At 38.2% G+C, this 16,248-nt stretch overlaps 1 protein-coding gene across 1 annotated transcript; it reads left to right on the plus strand.

The window, feature by feature from the left end:
* The first annotated feature begins 191 nt into the window (after positions 1–191).
* On the plus strand, positions 192–16,073 carry get4 (guided entry of tail-anchored proteins factor 4). The gene is made up of 9 exons (XM_079594467.1): positions 192–496; positions 5,148–5,226; positions 5,365–5,446; positions 6,787–6,936; positions 7,030–7,168; positions 11,789–11,929; positions 13,487–13,562; positions 13,843–13,915; positions 15,260–16,073. The coding sequence occupies exons 1-9, from the start codon at positions 357–359 to the stop codon at positions 15,346–15,348; spliced, it is 969 nt and encodes a 322-aa protein (XP_079450593.1). The 5' UTR covers positions 192–356; the 3' UTR covers positions 15,349–16,073.
* The last annotated feature ends 175 nt before the right edge of the window (positions 16,074–16,248 follow it).

The following is a 16,248-nucleotide window of genomic DNA, read 5'->3' on the forward strand; positions in this document are numbered from 1 at the left end:
GGTATGTTATTATGATGGTTTCTGATAAGAAATTTCATTACAATTTCCTTGTATAGCTACTTGGTGGTACTTTTTATTTATTGATTGATTGACTGATTGCTTGCAGTAACGTTTCATGGATCTTTAAAAATGTACATTTTGGCCATAATTGACCACCTTTATCTTTTATTTTGTATGCGTGCCTCTCTATTGTGCCAAAGGTATGTTGTCTTTTCTTGTGATAATTCTAAAACGAGAAAACAAATATATTAGAAATATCTATCCGTCAGTCATGTGGATGCCATATGCCATATATGTCATTGTGAGTACGGCGAGTCTGGAGGCTCAGTGATCGCGTTTGGTTGTTCGGAGCAGTCATGTCGGAGCAGGAGTCTCTGAAGAGCTCCAGCGCGAGGAACCGCGGAGGAGTACAGCGAGTGGAGGGCAAACTGAGAGCCAGTGTGGAGAGAGGAGATTATTATGAGGCCCATCAAATGTACCGCACATTATTCTTCAGGTAAGCTTTATCGCTATTTGCCGGAGTAATAATGACTAGTCCGGGCCCAGTCGCTTCCAGATCTTTCTTGTTGTCAACTGAGTACGTTCCTCGGTTACGCTGATTGGCCAGCTGCTCATCCTGTCTCGCCCATTGGGTCATATCTAATTTCTGATTGGTTGTTTTCTACGTCATTCATGACAAAATATCAGCGTGAGCCTGTTTAGCTACATGCTAATCTAAAGAACAAGGTTGATTTACATTTGCACCAGCTGAATAATTTATCAATTAAACTATGATACAATAGTACTTCACCAAAATGAATGTTATATTATTCGCCAATCAGATTAATTCGGACATTTCTTTGAATTTAAGCGTTTTAACAATATAGCTTTTAAACCGGCAGAATTGTGGAATTTCAGTTTAAAGTCTCTGTCTAAAATAATCAGATTTAGACCACAATGTAGACCAATGTGATAAAGGTATTATTATAAAGAAATTATTTATTAAAACATTATCTGTCATTCATTCTTCCTTCCATTTTTTTGACCTGCTGTCCATTTGAGCTGCCTATCTAGGCAGCCTTTTTGTCATCATGGTCTCAAAACATAGCAAGCTACCTATATTGAATTTTTTTGGACATCATGGTCTCAATCTAGTGTGCTTCCTACAAAGATGGCCTTTATAGGCATTGAATTTGAAGGTCCCTCTATTTGGTGCCTAAATGTCGTCTATTTACTATTGAGAGACAGTCAATATCAGTATGAAAGATTGGACAGATCAGATAACAAAGTAGAAATGTCAGGGTGATGCAACTGTACTATACTGACATCATAATGAAGAAAAAAAGCCTCATAAAAAGTTTAAGGCATTGAGTTTTATTACCATTTCTTAGAGGGGGTGGAGGGGGGGGGGGACTCATTAATATTTAACATTAAGTTTCAACCTACAGGGGTTGGACAATGAAACACTGGCCAATATACGCTGTGTCCCAATTCAAAGGGTGCATCCTTCAAAGGCTACGAAGATCGGACCGTGAGTTGTTAAATGGGATGGTCTAGCCTAGAGGACTGTTCTTGTCGCTTAGCAACTGTGACAGCTGCCATTGATGAGTGACAGTAACATTTGTACTAGACTTTCTTGAAAGTTATATTAAAATGTCTGAAATCAAAACGGGGTTCACAGACTGTCTAAATATGTTCACCTTGGTCCAATTCTGTATATATAAAAAGCATTAACTAGATATAATCACATATTCGTAAGATATGGCAACATTTGAACTGGTTTTATTTTTATTTTTTACATTTGTATCGTTTGATATTTGAGTAAGTTGAAACCCAATACTTGCGTTTAAAAGTGTAATTCGACAAAAAAATAAATCCTGTTGTCACTGATGCGCAATGAAGTCTGGGGTAAGCAAGGCTGCGAAGGATCCATCTGTTGTATCCTTCACTTCACGAGAAACGAAGGACCCATTTGAAGGTTGCATTTGAAGAAGCCTTCGAATTGGGACAGCCTTTGTCACGCCGTGGTAATGCGATTGGCCTTCGATGGGTGCAGCCTCTGAATTGGGACGCATATATATATATATATATACAGTAGTCAACATTTGAAGTGGTTAGTAGCCAATCTTTTTAATTTTTTTATAATTTAACTTTTTTTATTGTTCAACAGTCAAAACGTCCGAGCACATCACCACATTATTCAGTAATCACCTTTGCAATTACACATTCAGCCACTAGTCACCATCAGTGCAATACAACCAAAACAAAAACACATGGAAATAAATAATTGTTAAGCAGTCCTATTCATTTACACCACTTTTATATGTTGCCAAAAAGGATCATATGTTTTTTTCCTAGTAGCCAATCTTCACTTATTGGACATTCCGTCGGTAAGAGCAGAGTGTGAAGTGTGGTTTAGCAGAGCAATAGCACAGCTGTACATACAATTTTGAAATCCACACAACATAATTGGATAATTTCAGAGTTCAAAAGAGAAAAAATGGTTGGTGCGCGTCTCACTGGCTCATCGCATACCACCATGTAGGACGAACCACATCCAACAGAAGTAACTGTCGACGCAAGAGAAAGCTGTCTGAAATGGATGTCCAGGTACTAACCCGCATTGTATTCAAAAAACATAAAACCACTACTGTGCTTGATGGACTGCCAAGGATTACTGAACCATTCTGGAGGGCCATGTGCTCCTAATGGTTCAAACATTGCACCCTGATGCAAGACTTGTGACAGAATGGTTTGATGAACACGAAAGTGAAGTTGAACGTCTCCCATGACCTGCATAGTCACCAGATCTATATATTTTTGTGCCACTTTGGTCAACAGAAAACGTTTTCCTCGCGTCACATAGAATCACATAGTGACCTGGACACTGTTCTGGAAGAGAAATGGCTCAACATCCCTTCTGGCCACTGTGAAGGACTTGTATCAGTCATTCACAAGACAAATGAATGCTGTATTGGCTGCAAAAGAAGGCCCTCCACCATACTAATAAATGATTGTCTAAAACAAAGGGGGTATTCCAGAAAGCATGATTATCTTACCATCAAAGTTCAGCCAACTAAATATGTTAACGGTTAACACACAAGACATTCTCAACAGAGCGAAGAATTGCTAAGTTTATTTTTCATTTTTATGTTTAATCATTTCGCTTCCACATTGCTTGAAAGGAAAGGTAGGCTAATCTATAGGATTTTTATTATTATTACCGGTATTATATAAATACATTATAGCATAGAAAACAACCTTTTGCAAAAGTAAAAAAAAAAAACTTGTTTTTGTAGTGCTTTATGTCAATATAACATATATATATATATATATATATATATAATATTGTGCACAATCTGTCACGCCCACTGGAGCTTTCTCGATAGGGCACGCATGTGCCACTGAACGCCTCTGAAGTCAACTAACTCTGGTACAGAACCTGTAGGTTATGTTCAGGGAGAGAGCTGCTATGTCTTCTTACATACTCTGAAAATTACCTCTGTTTTTGGAACCGGTATGTCACTTAACCTGCTTTCTGCAATACCCCCCAGGTGTTTCAGCTTCCTCGTCCAACCCCTGTATATGGAGGAACATTCAGGAAAAAAACAGTAAATGTAATTATAAGGAGTAATTATAAAAACTATATTATCTAATTATATAATGTAATTATCTAATTATATAATGTTATTATCTAATTATAAAAGTAATTATACAAATTATAAAAATTCTATAATTTTTATAATTATAAAATTATAACTGCATTCGCTTTTATGATAAGACACGGTTAGTTAATGTTGTAAAATATCTTATGATGTGATTTTACCCCCAAAATGAATGGTAGGCCTATTTGTTAAAACAAAACAAAAAAACACATGATCTTTATAAGGCCAGATGTAAATTTGAAAATGGGATAAATGTGTTTTGAAGCCAACATCAATGCAAATAATATATTCCTAAGAACATGGCACATATATATTTTGAAGTCAAAATGGACAATTCTTATTTTTAATGGAATTTATGTATTAAATTCAATTCAAATTAATTTGTATAGCCTAGCGCTTTTCACAATACATATTGTTTCAAAGCAGCTTTACAGAAAATGCATTTCAGAAATGTACATACAAAAATACAGTTAGTTAATCATAAATTTAGGGCATAACATATCGCAGGCGTTGGGTCGTCTCTTCACAGGCGTCGAGTCGTCTCTTCACAGGCGTAGAGTCGTCTCTTCACAGGCGTAGAGTCGTCTCTTCACAGGCGTTGGGGCATCTGAAGTCTCCATGAGAGGCTGGATACATAACTGGAGCTGACGAACTCTAGGCTATTTGAGTACAACAAAAAAGGGCAGATGGGAAATAATTAGCGTAGCTGCTGTTCATAATATGAATGCATTTGATCTGATTTATCTGTAGTATAAAAGGTATGAGATGCATTATGTGAATGCTTGGCTAAAGAGATGCGTCTTTAATCTAGTTTTAAACTGGGAGAGCGAGTCTGAGCCTCGGACAATATCAGGAAGGCTATTCCAGAGTTTAGGAGGTAGATGTGAAAACGCCCTCCCTCCTTTAGTGGACTTAGATATCCTAGGTACGACCAGAAGCCTCGAATTTAGCGATCTTAAAGAGCACGATGGATTATAGGGCGATAGAAGTTCCGTTAAATACACAGGAGCTGAACCATTTAGGGCTGTATAGGTCAGTAGCAATACTTTGTAATTGATTATCAGTGCACATCATATACAGTATATGTATCTGTGTGTGTATATATATATATATATATCTCAATTCATGTGTCCTCATAATCTTAATTAAAAATGACTTCCCCATCCCACTTGAAACAACATCTCTTTCTCTGATGACGTATTTACATGCGTGAGGGCGGGGCAACCTGTCACTCACATGAGATCGTCCAATATCAAACAACAACGATCTCATGGACAAAATAAAGTCCAGCCCTACTTTTTTTTTTCTCTTGTCTGAGGACCCGTTTCACTTATACGTCACAATAGGGAAGAAAAGACTATCCGTTTCATGCATACTTAAAAGTATTATTGTCAATTAATTATTGTTGAATTAATAATACAATGATGAATTATTGTTTTTTGATCCATGACTGTGTGACCACAGAAACATCATGTTAATTATTCCATGTTGCTTTGGGTGCAGGTACATGTCACAAGCGAAGTATGCAGAGGCCAGAGAGTTGATGTACAACGGAGCTTTGCTCTTCTTTAGTTATAATCAGGTATGTGTTCCTCTGTCATCTGCTATAGCTCAATCACAGGCTCTAATTGATCATGTCATTGAAGCTCTGAACAGGTCAGTTGTTACTGAGACAGTTGGCTTTTAGTAGACTTTCCCCCCCTCTGTGTTTCCTGAGCAGCAAAACAGTGCTGCAGATTTGTCCATGCTGGTACTAGAGTCCCTGGAGAAATCTGGGGCCAAAATAGATGATGAGACACTAGGTGAGTTTATTGAAAATCATATTGTATTGGTGATTGTTATTTTGGCATACACTGTACAGTTCGAGGTGTGGTTATATTTTACTTTACATGTACCGTAGTAGTTAGAGTTGAATCTTCGGAATATTCAGGATGTTTATGCATTTTTTTTTTTTAGGCTAAAACAAATGTGTTAAATGATAGTCAACAATGAGTTGTACTGCTGCACAAGCTGTTAAATGCAATAGCTTTGCATGATTCACTCTGTTATGTGTGGTACTCTTTGTAAACATAGGACACTGGGATAGTTAAATAAGACATTACATATTATTTACATTTAATTTTTACACTATTCAGTATATTATGTTTTTTCCTCCAAACTGGTTTAAAAAATTTAATTAAAATTGGTCAGTCGTTGGAACCATGATTTCAACCAACAGTCATTTTAGTTTTAGTTTAAATAATCAAAGCATGTTTTAATTTAAATGTTCTTTGTCATTAATTAAACCATAGAATATATTGTTTTCATTTATATGCACCAATATATCTACATTTTGATTTGAAATATTGAACTAATTAATTGAAATGCAGAAATATGAATTCAAATTGTTTTGTGTAAATTAACTTTAACTTAACTGACAATTTTGCAAATGGAGACACTATCTTTGTCTTAATGCTCTTTCAGTCACGTGATGAGACAAGGCTCTGGTGCTAAACTGTTTTTATGAAAGTCTATGGCAATATTTGATAGCAAAATTAAAACCTGCAAAATAGTGACTATTGATTAATTTTATTTTCTAAACAAAATAATACAGAATATTATAAATATCCAATATTGATCAGTCCTATGCAGAAGTATTGTTCAAATCTCCTTGGGTTCTTTCCATCTGCAGAAGTTACACAATGGCTTTTAATTGTGTAATTGTCTAATTTATCATGACCCAAATATACATTGACAGAACGAGGAAGAAAGCTAGGAAAATCACTGTAGATAGTACTCACCCCCTCTCTAGCGAGTTTGAACTTCTGCAGTCTAGGAGGCGCTTCAGAGTGCCTCTGGCTAAAAGTACTTAAAAAAAAATATTTTATTCCAAATGCCATTAGCATCCTTAATCAAATTAAGTGACAACAACAAATGAGCTGTTATCTTAATGTATTTAAGTATATTTATTCTCATTATGATATTTTACATTGTATCTTTTTCTTTTCTATTTATCTAGAAATATTTCCTTATTACGTCTGAGACGTTGTTTGTATGTCTATTTGTATTGTATGTATGGTGAGCCAAAGAAAAATTTCCACCCAGGTGGACAATTAAGAATTATTCTATTCTATTCTAATTACATTCTTGGTGTGTGTTCTAGAGCATTTGACTAAACTCTTCAGCCGGATGGACCCAAATTCACCAGAGAGAGTAGCATTTGTCTCCAGAGCGATCAAGTGGTCATCAGGAGGGTCGGGGAAGTTGGGCCACCCCAAACTACACCAGCTGCTGGCGCTCACATTGTGGAAAGGTAAAACAGACACATGACAATGATCATCCAATCAATGATCAGCCAGCTGTTTTGAGAATGTGTAACCTGCATCATTTATTTGTTTGCATCTAGAGCAAAACTACAGTGAATCCCGCTATCATTTCCTGCACTCGTCTGATGGAGAGGGCTGTGCACAGATGCTGGTGGAGTATTCTTCAGCACGAGGATTTCATGGAGAGGTGGACATGTTTGTAGCACAAGCCGTCCTACAGTGAGTTCTGGCGTTTCAGTGTAAAATTAGCTCCTAAAGGAATAGTTAATTCCTGAAACTGAAAATTCTATTATAATTTATTCACCCAAATGCAGTTCAAGACCAGTTCCACAACAGAATGAGAAATGCAAGAAAAGAATGTGCAAGCCACTCTGCTATACAGTGTATGGAAGTTAATAGGGACCGGGGCTCCAAAATATTCACCCATGCACGTCTTCTAAAGCTTTACAATAGCTTTGAGTGAGGAATCCCAACTTTAAGTTTAAAAATCTTGGTTTCTGTGTTTCGCTTATGTTCAGCTGTGTTGCCGTTACATGTGATATTTCAAGTTTGATGTTGTGACGTTAGTGCAATATGGACCAATCATCATTAAGGTCAAACCTGATGCGACCTGTCCAGCGCTGAAATATTTTATTTGAGAGCTACTAAGCAGACATTGTATCAGTATTTGGTGCATTTTGGAAACAACTTTCTCCAATGATACTGAAGCCCTATTGAGTAATGGCAGTGTAAAACACTGGCCAATGGTAAGCACCAATTCCTCAGAATCTTTCATCTGAAGGCAATGAGGCGTAGCATGTCTCATATACTTGTATGGAATGACTTGTTCCCTCATCTCAGACAACCACGATTACGTAAGTAACAAGAGACATTCTCGTTTGATTTTGGTTCACTCAACATTGTGTTAATAGCTGACTCTATGGATCCGTGTTTAATTACACTGTGTTACAGTGAAGAACTGGCGCAGCTCAAGAGAGGAGCTGTTGAGAGGAAAGACTCAACCAGTCACCTTGTTGCCTATTGTGTGAATGGCAAGCCATCACATAATATCGTGGTGGTGACACAAATATCAACAGCAGTATCATAAAGCCTCATTAAAAGCAGTGTCAAAGCCAGCACTTCACCATTAAATAGATACTGATGACAGTAATACTGGCATGTATCATTAATATTCACTGACTCTCTGCTGTCTTTCTATGTTATGCTAAGTGGCGAGATAATGGTGCATACCATGAGCAAACATCTTAAAAATCCTTCTTGGTGGCCAATACTGTTCAGCACCAAGCACAGAAGATACATCTAGGTTATAAAACCTAGCAAAAATATTAGGTGAGGACATCCTGTCACCATGCAAATATTTAGATGGACACGACATTTGCTAATGCCCAGGACGAAGCCATTCTTCTGATAGAATGGGTTCTTACTCCAAAAGGGCAGTGCAAGCCCTGAGAGTGATAAGCCAATGAAATTGCATCCACGAGTCAGTGTGATGAACAGTGTTTTGTTACTGGAAAGCTGGAAAGTGCAACCCCATAACACAAAATGCTATTCAGAAAGCCTATACTGGCTAAAGCACTGAACATAGATGTGCAGTTTTCCCAACTGAAAGGCCAGCTACAGGGATATGTTTTGCTGCTATAGCTGCCATATATTCTGCAGTGATATGGGCCACAGAGCTCCCAGTGCCCCTTGATATATATATTTTTTTAAATGACCAGATGCAAAATCTTCACTGGAAAAGCATTTTTGCGTGTCCTCTGGCATTTGCACGGCAGTGGGTGCACATCCCAGATAGGCATGCGACACTGAACAGAAAATCGGGCAAAGAATGTTCTCCACGGAGGCAAACAGATCCACCTCATCTCACGAAAATGTTCCAAATCATCATTACGATCTCTGGACGTGGCCTTCTTACTCCTGGGACTTCTCTTTGTCACGACATCATGTCCACACCACAATTCAGTGTTGTCATGCAAACAAGAACATGGTGGTTCTGTAACTCCAGATGAAACATTTTGAGCGGCAGAGGCACTTGCAGTAGTTCTAGGCAAATTACGTGCCACTCTTTCTTCGCATCTTTATAGATGCAGAAAGCTGCCCTGCAACCACACAGTGGATCCAAACCAGTACTGGACGTGGCAGAAGTACGTTTTTGGCGTGTTCGCACCACAGGAACTAGGAACAATTTTAGTTCTAGGAACTCCTTTTGGAGGAACTAATTTAGCTCCTACTTCAGAGTAGGGTCTAAACCAGCACAATAGGAACTACCAGTGACCTAAGTGTACGCTGATTGGCCGAACGCACGCGAAACACCAGCGCCCGCCATCTAAAAAAAAAATGCAGATTTTAGCCTATATATTTACTTCAGAAACTAACTCTATGAACATGGAAAAACGTGATAGATGGGCCTCTTACCTTTACACGAAGGAGAAAATCCAACGCAACTTTGAGGGGACCAAGCCAATCATGATTATGTATTTCTGCTCAGCTAGCAACACTGGACATCAACCACACGGCATACACTAATACCTTTTCATATACTGTCTTTTTTCTATGAATAACAGTTCTATCTAATATCGTATTAGACAGGACTGTTAGACAGATCGTCAAGTAATGAACACGGAGAATGCGAGCGCTGTATGCTCAGACTCTGGCTCAGCACTGTCAAAATAAGTCACGACAACAATCTTATATCACTTCAGATTTTTTTTTTTATGTCAATGCATCCAAAGCTCAAATCAGATCCGTAGTTTCCGCATACGCACATGATTAGAACTCCATGCAACTCCCGTACTACTCTCCATTGGAAATGCATGACTTCCGGTCCAACGGCTGCAGTGGAAACTCGTGTTTTCGTCGTGAGTGCAGTCTGTCTCACTGAGAGCAGCTTCAGTGTGGGTGCAGCCCAGTTTGAACACGCAACTCTTGTGCCCGTCGGATGGCTGGATAAGTCCCTTAAATAAAGAGTCAATTTGAAGCAACCGATATTTGAGAGCAATCTTGGCATCCTCATCAGATGAAGCGCTGTCAATAGCTGAAGGAGAAATATTCTGAAGAAATTGACATTCGGCACAGCTATGTATAGGCAAAAAGCCCACATCAATTAGGTGCCATTGGCCAGTGTTTTACAGTGTTTTTGGAGAAAGCTGTTTCCCATAGCGTCAGCTGCTTGCTGAGTTGAGTGAACCGAAAAAAAAGGGAACATCATAAGTCTGGGTCTGTTTCTCACACAAAGGTATCAAAATAGTGCACGAGTATGATGTATGAACTACTCTTGCCCATCTAGACAACTAAACTTGATGCGAACATTTTTGTGCTTGTCACATAGTCAATATAATATTCAATTCAATTCAATTCAATTCAAGTTTATTTGTATAGCGCTTTTCACAATACACATTGTTTCAAAGCAGCTTTACAGAAAATGCATTTCAAAAATATACATACAAAAATACAGTTAGTTAATCATGAAATTTAGGGCATAACATATCGCCGGCGTTGGGTCGTCTCTTCACAGGCGTCGAGTCGTCTCATCACAGGCGTTGGGGCATCTGAAGTCTCCATGAGAGGCTGGATACATAACTGGAGCTGACGAACTCTATTTGAGTTATCTCGGGACAGGCGTCCCGAGATAACAACAAAAAAGGCAGATGGGAAATAATTAGCGTAGCTGCTGTTCATAATATGAATGCATTTGATCTGATTTAACTGTAGTATAAAAGGTATGAGATGCATCATGTGAATGCTTGGCTAAAGAGATGCGTCTTTAATCTAGTTTTAAACTGGGAGAGCGAGTCTGAACCTCGGACAATATCAGGAAGGCTATTCCAGAGTTTAGGAGCTAGATGTGAAAACGCCCTCCCTCCTTTAGTGGACTTAGATATCCTAGGTACGACCAGAAGCCTCGAATTTAGCGATCTTAAAGAGCGCGATGGAATATATGGCGATAGAAGATCTCTTAAATACACAGGAGCTAAACCATTTAGGGCTTTATAGGTCAGTAACAATACTTTGTAATTGATACGGAACTTAATCGGTAACCAGTGTAGAGATGATAAAATTGGTGTTATATGATCATATTTTCTTGACCTAGTAAGAACTCTAGCAGCTGCATTTTGGACTAACTGTAGCTTGTTTACTGAGGATGCAGGACAACCAGCTAATAAAGCATTACAGTAATCTAGTCTCGAGGTCATGAATGCATGAACTAACTTTTCTGCATCAGAAACTGATAGCATATTACGTAGCTTAGCAATGTTTCTAAGGTGGAAAAAGGCTGTTCTTGTGACATTTGAAATATGATTTTCAAAAGACAAGTTGCGGTCTAGTATAACACCCAGGTCTTTTACTGTAGAGGATAAAGTAACAGGACGTCCATCTAGATTAAGGTTGTATTGTAAGAGGTTTTGTGGGCAGTTTTTTGGACCAATCAGTAATACCTCCGTTTTATCTGAATTTAATAGAAGAAAATTACACGTCATCCAATATTTTATATCTTTAACACACTCTGTCATTTTAGATAATTTAGTGTTATCATCTGGTCTAGATGAAATATATAATTGAGTGTCATCAGCATAACAGTGGAAACTTATTCCATGTTTTCTTATAATATTACCAAGTGGCAGCATATAAATTGAGAATAGCAGGGGGCCTAATACAGATCCCTGCGGCACTCCATAATTTACTGACGTTATCTTTGATTTTTCCCCATTTAAATGGACAAAATGGTAACGGTCTGATAGGTACGATCTAAACCAGCTTAATATTCTGTAAATATATGTCGATTCCTGTTTTATTTTCATTATGATTGGTATACATCTCATCATCTTGTCTTGGCTTTAGGTTCCTTTGTCTAAAAAACAAGCCTAGCGCGTTGGTGGTGTTCACCACTTACACACAGAAGCACCCATCTATAGAGAAGGGCCCCCCATTTGTGCAGCCTCTGCTCAATTTCCTGTGGTTCCTCCTGCTGGCTGTGGATGGGTAAGAGATTCATGTATTCATGCTTTTGATTTGTCACTATTTTTGAATGCTCTACATTGTAAAATTCTGTGGATGTCAGAGGGTGTTCTACAAATAATCACTTTGACAGTCTGGGTGGACCTTTTCTGTCATGCTCTATTTTTATGCATCGGTAAAGTATTGCGCCGTTTGATATCAGTGTGACTGCTATAATGAGCTATTTTAGTCTTACCAAGAGCTGTGTAGCTGGTTCTTGGCTTTTTCTATTTATTCTTCTATCGTAATGTGCATTCTTATTCTCCTATAAAAACAAAAAAATAGTGTTTTCTTGAGATCTGGTCAGGTCACCCAATTTAAACAAAGAGTATCCTATGATCCTATGACATCTTTGCTGTGGGGATGTACAGTATGGGTAGTAGGGACACGCAATAGACCCAGGCTTTTCAACCCCAGTCCTGGAGGGCTTTGCTTTTAGAGGCCCTGTCCCACTTTTAGACTTTTAGAGCCCCTGGCACACTTGTCTTGTGGACGTGCAATGGCTGCCTCGTGCGTATGTCTGTTAAAGGGTTAGTTCACCCAAAAATAAAAATCCTGTCATTAATTATGCACACCATGTCGTTCCAAACCAGTAAGACCTTTGTTCATCTTCGGAACACAAATTAAGATATTTTTTCTTTCTGCTTTCTGATCCCTCCATAGACAGCAACGTCATTGCAACGTTCAAGGCCCAGAAAGGTAGTAAAGACATCGTTAAAATAGTCCATGTGACTACAGTGGTCTAAATGTAATGTTGTGAAGCGACGAGAATACCTGGTGGAAGATCACGTGGGCTTAGGGTTCCATTTGTTAGCTCTAACCCTAAACAAGCACATGGGAACAAACTAATAGAGTTGTTCAGAATTACTTGTAAATTAGAGAGATGGGTTACATTGAGATTGTTTCTGAAGTCTGAGGGACACTGGCCCTCCAAGCACTGGAGTTAAAGAGCCCTGCAACAGACCAAATAGCTTTAACTGATATTTTAAATGATCCATCAGTAGCTAAGTTTCCATCCATTTGTCAATCGAATTATCTGAAGTTCGGTAGAAAAACTCATGCGAATAAAGCTGGTGAAAGTGTGTTTCCATCCAACGGCTTTAAAGGGAATAAAAATCTGTGCGTTATTACGTCACATGCTGTTTTGCGATCAAATTGGTAAATCGAATTGATTTGAGACATTTTAAGGTGTTTCCATTCATTTTCGCACTGAATCGCACAACATTCAAGCCAACATTTGCGAACAAAGTTTTGCTAGACAAAATGCAATTCATTATATTATTTGGCAAATAACGTTTCCATCAGCGTTTTTCACATAAGCAGTATATCGATCAAGATAAAATACGATGAGACCGAACGCATTTCATTTGAGTCGATTTTCATGAAATTCAATCGAATTTTACTGTTTCCATAAGGCATTTTTCATTCGATATCACTTAATTCGGATAAAAACGTGTGGATGGAAACATAGCTAGTGTTTTAACAAATAATGGATCAAAATGGTTAACACAACCTCTGGATTATATGTGGTTTAATTTCCAGTGGGAAGTTGACCGTCTTTACAGTGTTATGTGAGCAGTATCAGCCATCACTTAAGAGAGACCCTATGTACAATGAGGTAAGTTACTGATAACGCTCTTTAACATCAAAAACAAGTCTTTCTCTGTACCTAGAGATTCAATGGTAGACTGAAACACTAGCTCTGCTCCTGACCTAGTGAGCGGTCTACATCAGTGGTTCTGTTACCTATGTTATTATATTGTTATTACAGAGTAAAATATGTTAGAAGTCGCAGGCATTATTCAGAGAGATTAAAATTTCATTTGGATTCTGTATGAGATAAGACTTCTGGACTTCTTAAATGTTTATAACACACATTGTTCCTCTCTTGACCCCAGTATCTGGATAGAATAGGACAGCTGTTCTTTGGAGTGCCACCTAAACAGTCGTCATCATATGGTGGTTTGCTAGGTAAGAAACATCCCTGCCTCTGTTTGACTACAGAAACACCATTGCACCCAGATTATGAAGGAGCACACACATGGATTCATTTTCCAAAAATAGTTAAAATATATACTGTTGAATTAGAATTTGTCTTAGAACTGTAGATGGGTGCCACGAGATCTCGCGAGACTAAAATGTGACGAGATTTCTCGACGAGTGAAAAGCTGTCTCGCGATATCGGCATGATTAGCATAGAATAAGCCACCGCTACATTCACATTACATTACGGTGTACACCGCGGCACCGGCCGCCTCCACTGTCGTTTTGCTATTGTAAACGTCTACTCTGCTCATCCAGCACAAGTTGCAGTCGCACACAGACTGTGACAGTGCAGCTGGAATCACAGTTCACTGATCGCGTTACGATGGCGGAGGATTTGTTGCGCAACAGAGAGTCGATCTGAGATGTCTTAGGGCGGTTCACACAGAACGTGCTTTTCCATTCCAGTGCGGTACTTTTCCATTGTTTTTATGTAAAAAGCGCTAGACGGATATATAATCTTGCGTTCGCGTCTTGCATCTTTTGCAGCGACTTTCACCAGATTGTGGGACATGAATGCAGGGATTTGGTCGCAATTTCAGACCCAATTTATTCATTAAAAAAGAATGCCCCCATCATTTACATGCATCAATTACCTGTCAATAATACACATCACCAAATTGTAATTAGGTTAGTCACTATACCAAATTGTTAAACAAAGCATCACAAGTTTCATAATTCTCAATATAACCACATCTCAAATTATACAGCTACTATATAGGTATATCCAACAATACCTGAATGCATACACTCAACTGCTTGATTGTTACATAATTGAAAAATGTAAAGTATATTATTAAAATGTGGATATATTTAAAATTCGTACATCCTACTTTATCTTTTACATACGTAAACTCGATAATGTTTTACAAATCTTAACTACCCAATTTTGTTTATTTCATTGCAAAATCGAACTATTATCGCCCAGGTTTTTTGTATAAATGTCCAGTTTTATATATATATATATGTGATTACTTGTACTGTTGTGAAATTTAAACAATATTATTGCCCAGCTCTATTCTGCTAGATGCAACCATAAGGTGTGAGGATATTATAAACAATAACATCATGATTTTCTGTAAAGCTGCATTGAAACAATGTGAATTGTGAAAAGCGCTATACAAATTAATTTGAAAAAAGAACTTATTTTCTGTAGTTGTATTTAACCTGCAATATTTTTGTTCAGCATAATGCACAGCACAGTTTAATCTAAGGTTATGTTGTGAAGACATTTAAAAATGACTATATTCTGGTTTGCTTTCTTTGTGTTAGGAAACCTATTGAATAGCCTAATGGGCTCCGGTGAGGAAGAGGAGGGTGAGGAAGCTCAGGAGGACAGCAGCCCCATTGAGCTGGACTAAAGCATCTGACAGGTGGCTCGCTTGTCCCCACATCATAAACCAGCCCCATACCAAACCATTCACTGAAGTGAACAATGACCAATCACGCATCCGTTTGGGCGCTCTTTTTCAATAACTAACTCTTTCCTGTTATTGTTGGACTTTGTTCTGTGTATAGTTTTTATAGAATGAAGGTGCAACAATATCAAACTTCCTGGACTGTTGAACAAAATTCCTAAAAGAGCAGAAACAGACGCACTTCAGCTGTAATTGTGACGCCCTCCATTTGTAGTTCTACTGAGCTCTTGGTGTCAGGGGCCCTCGTTTGTGAGAGGGACCCTGGTCCTGTCCTGCCACAGAGGGTGGCGGCTGCTCGATGTATTAATAAAAGTAATTCAATTGCTCTTAACTTATAATCCATGCTAATATACTTTGATAAATTCTTCAGTACGATAGCTCAAATCCAAACAAGGCTTGGTTTCGTGTGTCCGCACAGCTAGATCTTACCGGGGATACTGCGGTATCCTTGATGGGACAATTCACCACTTCTGTTACATTGTATGCGCGAGGATGAGAAAAGCACACATCGTACACATTTGCGTGAGCGGGTAGGTGAATGCATGTTTGTGTTGATTGAAGTGTGAATGTGCTGTTATAAATGTATCGGCCGCCAGGAGGCCGCTTCATTCTCTGCTGACGTATGATTGAACGTAATAAAAGGATAGAGGTGGATGTAACATTAATAAGCGTGTCCTGTTTTTCTTCATTGCTGTAGATATTAAAGTGAATATACAGTTCAGATTAATGCCAATTAAATGTTCTCTTTTTTAATTATGTCACCTGTGTTGTGTAAACAATGTCAACCAATATCCAGTAGCTACTTAGGCTACTTTTTTTTTGTTATACAAATTTTTTTTTGTT

This window comes from Phoxinus phoxinus (genome assembly GCF_949152265.1).
Source record: "Phoxinus phoxinus genome assembly, chromosome: 21".
NCBI lineage: Eukaryota > Metazoa > Chordata > Actinopteri > Cypriniformes > Leuciscidae > Phoxinus > Phoxinus phoxinus.